Source organism: Crinia signifera, chromosome 2 (genome assembly GCF_055691185.1).
Source record: "Crinia signifera chromosome 2, ASM5569118v1, whole genome shotgun sequence".
In the NCBI taxonomy this organism is placed as follows: domain Eukaryota; kingdom Metazoa; phylum Chordata; class Amphibia; order Anura; family Myobatrachidae; genus Crinia; species Crinia signifera.
In genome coordinates, this window is record NC_139218.1 from 344,383,818 (window position 1) to 344,392,351 (window position 8,534).

Sequence of the window (8,534 nt, forward strand, 5' to 3'; positions counted from 1 at the left end):
AGATGGAGGTAAAACAGAACAACAGTCTTTATAGTTCTTAAATGTAATGTTGAGATGATTGTGCAGTTGTCCTACCAGTGACAACCTGCACCCCTTTTGCTTCGAAAAATAGAGGTTGGCTGGTGGTAGTGCATTCTCTCTACCATCTAGGACAATAGTAACAACACTGTGGTAGTAATGCCTGATAGCCTGTCTGGAATGTATAGGTAGGCTGACGACCATTACTATCTACTCACCAGTTTACATGTTGTCACCATAAACCTACTGTAGCTGAGCTTACTGTATGCCAGGGAGATCAGATAGGACTTGATAGATAAGGGTATGGGTCACTGGGTTGACTCAATTTAGGTCGACATGCATTGTGTTGACCACTGAAGGTCAACAGGCCTTAGATCGACATCTGAAATAGTTCAACATGGAAGGTCGACACAAGCATTAAGTCGACAATGGAAATGTTGACAGTCAAAACGTCGACATTAGTTTTTCACATTTTCTTGTCCCAAATGTCTACATAATCGACATGGACACCGTCAAAGTGTACCGTGTCCCCTCCCATGTCTCGCTACGCTCGCCTTGCTTCGGGCCTTGTTGACGTATGTTGGCTCAGAAAATTGTGAGAAACTCATGTTGACCTTTTGACTATCAGCCTTCCCATTGTCGACCTAACACTTGTGTCGACCTTCCAACCCTGTTGACATAACCATGTCGACCTATTTCAGGTGTCGACCTTCAGTGGTCGACCCAATGCATGCCGTCCTAAATAGGGTCGACCTAATGTCCATATCCTGTAGATAAGCCAGGGTTGCCGACTTTATAAATCTCCTCTCCGGGAGAAGCCCGGAGAGGAGAGTTCCAGCAGCCGCTCAGGGGGCGGGGCTTAAGTGTGGCGTCACTAAGCCCCGCCCCCATGATGACAAACTGCCGAATTCACGGATCTCCGTGGAGGGGGCGAGCTAAAATGACGTGATTGTGTCATTTTAGCTTTGCCACCTCCTCTGAGACCCGAGGATTGCCGCGATCCGGGGTGCAGGGGAGGGGTCCCCCTGAATCCGGGAGGGTTGCCCACCCTTCCGGGGGGCCGGGAGGGGGTCCCGATTTTCGGGAGACTCCCAGCCATTCCGGGAGAGTCAGCAACCCTGAGATAAGCACAGTGTGATTCCGATGATGGGAGGCTACTTCTGTCCCACCCATACGCACAGCTTACAGAATGCTGACCAATGGGATAATGCATCGCTCTGCGCCATCTACAGGCCAAGTGTACAGTGCACATAATGGCAGCTGGGACATGTTTCATTATATAGGGCAGAATTAGAGAGGAAATCTATTACAAACATATATGTCACCTAGAACTCAATTAAAAAAATGTCCCTTTTTATTATGCAGATGTGAGGAGACCCGATTTCCCAAGACGTTCCCGATCTCGAAATAGCAGCAGTTCCTGGAGCATGCAGAGCAATGCATCAGATAACTGAGCGACGTCTGCTGCCGTGATGCTTCCTCTGTCTCTCGCAGCTGTCCGTCATTCTTACTACTGCCGCCATCTCAGGACTAGACCTCAAGTTACCACCAATGGAAACATCATAACAAGTCCTGTCTAAGGATATTCATACTAAAAGCACAGGTCATTAAACTAAAGGCTTTCTAATGTTACCAATGTCCAGTATGAGACTATGAGTATGATATACTTTCCACTTTTCTAGACCAAAGTACACTTTACCACTGTTGCTAGTAACTATATTACAGATGAAATATGCTTTTGTATTTTATTTTCCCTGTATAAATTGTCTCAGTTAATTTTTGACACTATCTCCCCAAATCAGAATTGGGTAATTTGCACACTTGCTGCCTTCTCTTAACCAAGCAGGGCCTTATAGTTCTGCACCTGAGGGGTGGCACAGACACTGACTCGACGGCGCCTATATTTGGCTTGCAGGGTGCATTGTAAGTACCCTAGAGGAATACATATGAGGGGCTGGGCTGCCAGAATTCCGGAAGTCAGAAGACTGACAGTGGCATCCCCATTATACTCTGGGTTAGTAGTATTCTTACCCTCTACCCCCCACCCCCATAGTTGCCAACGCTCCTGCACTCTGCAGGAGACTCCCTGAAATAGCAGCAATCTCCCTGTCTCCCTCATTAGTCTAACAATCTCCCACATTACACTGTTTCCTTTTTTGGAAAAAAGGAATAAGAGACAGATACATTTACGCTGAATCATCAGCAGCATTTCCCGGCACTTTACCAAGTATAGTATCTCTTACTAACTGCTCTGGGGATCATCTACATTTGGATCTAAGACATTTTAAAAGATTCCTCTCAGGTGTAGCAGTACACACTCACGCTTCTAGGTGCCACGTTCACAATCTCTTTTCACAATCTCTACATATATGGAACTAGACACGCCCCTTGGGTGGAGCATGACACGCCCCCTCAATGGGGTACTGTGCAAAATTCTACTACCAATTATAATCTCCCTGAAACTAGTTTTCAAAAGTAGGCAAGTATGCCCCCCCCAGTCCATAAACCTAACCCCTCCCACTAAGAGACCCTTTCATACTTACAATCAGGGTGTCAGCTGCAGGGATTTCTGGTTGACATCACCAGTGATGATGTTGGGATTCCTGAGCCAGGGTTATGGCTGCCCATCTGGATTCTGGCACTGTGATTACGACCACTGGCATCCCGAATATTGGCATGCTGAAAGCATCCCCCCTGAAGGACCTCCTCAGGTCCATTGGTGCATAGTTAGGATGTGAGGAAGGCACTCAGCTTCTTTCAGGTGCCCATGATGCCACCCCTTGTTACTGCTTCATGATGTCACATTTTAGAGGAGCAGGGCATTTTCACCCTGCTATGGCCCTGTAACTAAATACTTGTCTATCCATGAAACATACATTGTGCATGTTTTATGGATAGTCTCATAGGGCCTTTTTCTAGTTCACTCTTTCTGACAAAATCCTTCTTAGATGGACGAAACCATGTGCACTGCAGGGGGGCAGATGTGAAATGTGCAGATAGAATTAGATTTGGGTTATTTTGTTTCTGTGCAGGGAAAATACTGACTGCTTTATTTTTACACTGCAATATAGATCTCACTTTAAAGTAAAACCCCACCCAAATCTAACTCTCTCTGCACAAGTAACATCTGCCCCCCCCCCCCCTTGCAGTGCACATGGTTTTGTCCATCTAAGAAGGATTTTGTCAGAAAGAGTGAACTAGAATAAGGCCCATAGTCCCTCCTCAGTCCACAAGCTCCTGTCTCTTTGAAGGGTAAATAAACTCTGCAAGCTGCCAGCTTCTGTGATCTGCTGCTGGGCCGGAGAACGCAGCATTGGTTCACTCTGCAAAAACATTGTCCATCTGAGCAACCTTCAAGTTGTGCAGGATGGCTGATGTTTTCACCCTGCGGGACCAGGAAATCTGTGTCAAAAGGCATAGATCATGGCCAAAGCATGCCTACAAAATGTCAGTGATACCCCCTTTTTGTAGAACGGTCCAATTGCCGATGACCCCAGCATGATTGACATAGAGACACTCCAAGCAAAAACACAGAACCCGCTCTGTCTGCACATGCGCAGTCTTCCCAACCATCGGAGTACAGTAGCATGCAAACCATCCGACTGTGTAATACTTTGAAAATATTATTTTCATTTATAAAATGATTCTTTTAATTTTTTTTATTTTAAACAAGAAACACGGAATTGGCTAAATGGTTTCCTGTGAAAGGACATTATTGTGTCTCCAACAACCAGTAATTTGTGTTATTTATGGCTGTGAGCACCTGAAGTGTAGGTGTGTGGCCCCTCAGGGCAGAGGTATAGCACACCTGCTTTCTCCTATTCTAGACATTCTCTATATAACTGACTGCTGCAAGTGATGAGAAGAATGTCCTCATTTCATTTACTACTAGTAGGATACTTGTTGTTCTGACTGTATGTCTGCGCTCACACGTCTGAAGGAAAACATACAATGAAAAACAATCCGCACCATGGGCCTTATTCTGGTTGGCTGCGAATATCGTAGCTCTGCGAGTCTTTGAAGCGCCCTCCCCCCCCACACACACACACAAACACACACAAACACACACACTCCGGGTTCCCCCGGCGACCATCAAATGATTTTGCAAGCGCTCGCAGACCTAAGACACCTATGTGGTATCTTAGATCTGCGGGCACCCTGTAGGGAAACGGGCGGGCAGCTGGCATCCGCTGATGTCAGCTGCCTGCCCCCCGCATGTGCGTCACAGATGCATCAACATGGGAAAGGCCAACGTTTCATGGGAATGCCCATGAAACACTGGGTGTTCCCAAGGGCGCGTACCTTCGCTGCCACCCCATGCCCCCCGCCCGCACTGCTAGGTGCCAACGGGATGGCGAACAAGCAGTTCTCCGTGCCAGCTGCACATGCGCATAAATGTGTATGTACCTGCGCAGTTGCTCAACATTACTCCCATGCACGAACACACACGGGAGCGTGAGGACCAGAATAAGGTTCCAAATGCAAATGTGGCGAGAAATCGTTGAGAACCTGTGGCTTTCCAGTTGTTTTGGAATCACAAGTCCTGGCTGGCATGGCGTGTTGTGACTTGTAGTTCTACAGCAGCTGGCTATTGCATATCTCCAGACAGATCTCTTCTTAATGCAGAAATGTACAGTGGTATCTATGTTACATTGTAGGTCCTGTCTCTTATCAATTTGACTATGTAATCCTGCATTATGTGTTTGCATACAGTTTCTACTGCTTATTTCTTTAAATAAATAAAAATCTGGGAAGGGAAAAAATAAAATGCCGCCAACGTTCCCACTTTACCTTCCAAACCTTTACAAAGCCTATTATTAATGTATTGTTTCCAATTACATTGGAAATGCTGTCTTGTTTTAGAAATAAAGTAGGTACTTGTTTCCTAGCACGGCGCCCAAGATTTTCATCTTCTGGCATCTTATGCGATCGCATCGGATGCCATATAGCCGCATACGATGCATGCGATGCGATGGTATACGATTTTTTATTGTACAACCACCCTGATGGGTCCTTACAATGTTAAATGCCCCCCCCCCATTGTCAACGCCACCCCCAGGATCAACGCCAACCCGAAGCGTGGTGAGCGCAGCGGTACGCGTGCTCCGACCTTTTCATACCCCCACTATCCACGTCGGTGTGGAGTTGATTTTAGATAGAGTGGCGAGCCACCGAGCCCGAAGCATGGCGAGCGGTTCGCGTATTACTTTACATGTATTGCGCATCCGCTCGCCACGCTTCAGGCACGGTGGCTCGCTGCGCTCGCCGCACTATATAAAATCAACTCCACTCCAACATGGATAGTGGGGGTATGAAAATGTCGGAGGACGCGTACCGCTGCCCCTTGCGGGCTCGATATTTTATTGTACAATATCGCGTCGCATCGCATCCCATTGTATACCATATTTAGTCTTATGGTATACGATGCGATGGGCGCTGTGCTAGGAAACAAGTACCATAAAGTAATGTACTGATTTATTAGATAGATAGATAGATAAAAATAATTTGTAAGACAAAAGTATAAAAAAAAGCACATCTACATAAACTCGCCATCGGGTATCCTTATGCCTACACCGTTAACCTAACTGAACACTTAACACCCACTATCTAACACGCTATTCCATCTACACAAATGACCGTTCTTTACCGCCGCCCAAGAAAAGAAAAATAGAGACAGAAATAGGGATGGGAGGGCGAGAGAATTCTCAAAGAGGAAGAACACACCCTTCTCAAGTCCCTCCTAGCTTGCCTACTCCTCCCCCTGCCTTCCATTGGCCATCACCTTCAGCACACTTAATACACTTTCAATACCCTGTTACAGTGGTGTAAGTTCATCCCAGTTGCCCGGAGGCAAGATCAATTTTAGTGCCCCCCAAATAGCTCAATCAGTAAGGTGTCTGTCTTTAGTATGACAGGTCATAGGTGAGGTCTTGACACTTTTCTACCCAAGTGCAATCCTGATGTCCTGACACTCTGCTACCTGAGTGCAAGCCTGTGGCCCTGACCCCTGACACTCTGCTACCTGAGCAGTGGTGTAACTATAAATTTTTCTCCCCAATGCGGAAATAATTTGAGGTGCCCCCCCCAAGAGGCAGAGAGAGGGGAGGGAAGAGGGGAGGAGGAAGACAGAGAACAAAAAAGGAGAGAGAGGTGAGCTGTGTGCAGGGGCAAACGCAGGATTTTCAGAAGGGGGTTTCCAGAGGGGCGGAGCAAAGCACGGAGATGGACACTTAGGTGACCCAGTATATGCCGGGTCAGTTAAAGTATTATAGATAGACCAAATGTATATAAATAATAATAATAATATACACACACATATATATACACTTACACTTAACATCGGCACTCACCTTTCCTAGTTTTGGGGTGCCCTATGGCTTGTGGCCACATTGTTTAAACAGACATTGTAGGGGCTCTGCAGAGCCCCTACAATGTCTATATATATATATATATATATATATATATATATATATATATATATATATATATATATAAATATAACAGCAGTATAGACCCCTGGGCATAGCAATGTATTGGGGCCCCTACCTATCCTAGCGGTAAGGGTGGGGGGTGCTATGAGCGGAAGCTTTGATGTCCTGTGGGTGGTAGGGGGTATTATATAAACCGCTCAGCATGTAGGGCTCAGTAATTTCCACTAATTACCCCTTTACTTCACAGATGGTGGGAGATGAGGTGGGAGAAGGGGGCATTGGGCTGAATGAAGGGTTCCCAATACATAACTTCCAGGGTGGTAGAGGATGTTTAATACGCAGAGGATTGGGCTTATTATTCATAATTTTCTGGTGGGAGGACAGCTTGCTTGACTGCAGATATCTCAGGTGTGTGGAGCTGGAGCAGTAACCAGCTGATTGAAGGCTGATATCTCTGGTTCGGGAAACAGTAGAGAACAGCTTCTAGTGTCCCTCAAAGTGGGAGAGTCCAAGCTTTTGGAATATATCCTCAGAAAAACTCTAAGTCAGACAGAACCTGAAATATCTGACTGGGAATAGCAATTAACAGGCTTGGATGGGGACCATTGCTTTGAAGTCAGATATCTCCAGTTCCCCAGGGCCGATTTTTAAAATTCTTGTACCCATGGAAAGAGGGGACCCTCAGCTTTCAGACTAAAGCCCTCAGATTCCTAGGGGGGTTTCTCAGAAACCCCCCTGCGTGCGCTACTGGTGTGTGTGTACTTACTACCTCCAGCGGTTTCCACATCAGCGCTGGGTCTCCTTAGCGGCACCAGCTAATTGGTCCCCTCAGTAGTGCCAGCTCATTACATCAGCGTCAGTCCCCTCAGCGGCGCCAGGTCGCGGTCTCATCAGTGCTGTCAGCCCTGGGTCTCACACACTGCGCCAGCCGCGGTCTCATCAGCGCTGTCAGCCCCGTGTCTCCCGCACAGCGCCAGCTGCGGTCCCATCAGTGCTGTCAGCCTCGGGTCTCCAGCACAGCACCAGCTGCAGTCTCATTAGCGCTGTCAGCCCCGGGTCTCCCGCACAGTGCCAGCTGTGACACATACCTCAATTATTTGCGCCAGGGCTGGCCAACGTGATGGCAGTGTCAGTGAGAGGGGAGGAGAGCAGGGGCTCTTACGGCGGAGAGGAGGTATAGGGCGGTGGGGGCTGCTCAGGTTATGTCATTTCAGTGTGCCCAGCCGGCACTGGCTCCCCCAATCTGCCGCGGGGGCTGCCGCACCATAGCTACCCGAGCGCAAGCCTGGGACCCTGACACTCTGCTACCGGAGTGCAAGCCTGAGGCCCTGACACTCTTACTAAATGAGTGCAAGCCGTAGGTCCTGACAATTTGCTGCCTGAGTGCAAGCCTGAGGCCTTGACACTCTTGATACCTCAGTGCAAGCCTGAGAAACTGACACTCTCATGCCCAAGTGTAAGCCTGAGGCTTTGACATTACCCAAGTGCAAACCTAATGCCCTGACACTTTTCGACCCTGGAGCAAGTCTGATGCCCTGATACTCCTGCTACCCAAGTGAAAGCCTGACACTCTACCACCCAAATGCAAGCCTGAAGAAGTCATGACCCTCTGCTACCTGTGGGCAAGCCTTAGGTCCTGGAACTCTTAATAATCAAGTGCAAGCCTGATGCCTGACACTGCTATCTGAGTGTAAGCCAGAGGCCTTGACACTCTGCTACCCGAATCAGGGCCGGATTAAAGAGGGGGCTCAGGGGGTCAGTACCCCTGGGCCCCCTCTAGCTAGGGGCGCCATTTGGTTGGCATGTATTTAAAAAAAAAATTGTGCATGGGAGTGGGTTAGTACTGTAGCTTCACCTATCTGCCAATGTGACAATGATTAATGGTGCTGAGCATCGGGTACCATGGCACAATGTTTGCACAAGTGTGCAGTGCACCATGAGACTTTGCACAAGAGGGCAGAGGCTGAGGGACTTGTGCTGAGCTATGCTTGGTGGAGCTCATCATATGCTTCTTAGGCCCATGGAGGACAGCAGCAGCCGCTGCCTCATCATGGGAGGGTTTTTAATCAGAGGCAGTGCTGAGCC

The 8,534-nt window shown here is 47.9% G+C and overlaps 1 protein-coding gene across 1 annotated transcript in view; it reads left to right on the forward strand.

Annotated features, from left to right (window-relative positions):
- The window catches only part of LOC146057863 (keratin, type II cytoskeletal 80-like), a 73,499-nt gene extending 68,688 nt beyond the window's left edge, over nt 1-4,811 (forward strand). Inside the window, exon 10 of the mRNA XM_083169640.1 lies at nt 1,384-4,811. Within this exon, the coding sequence (XP_083025766.1) occupies nt 1,384-1,472 (89 nt within the window). The 3' untranslated portion in view covers nt 1,473-4,811. The remainder of the gene's footprint in view (nt 1-1,383) is intronic.
- Nucleotides 4,812-8,534: the final 3,723 nt, after the last annotated feature.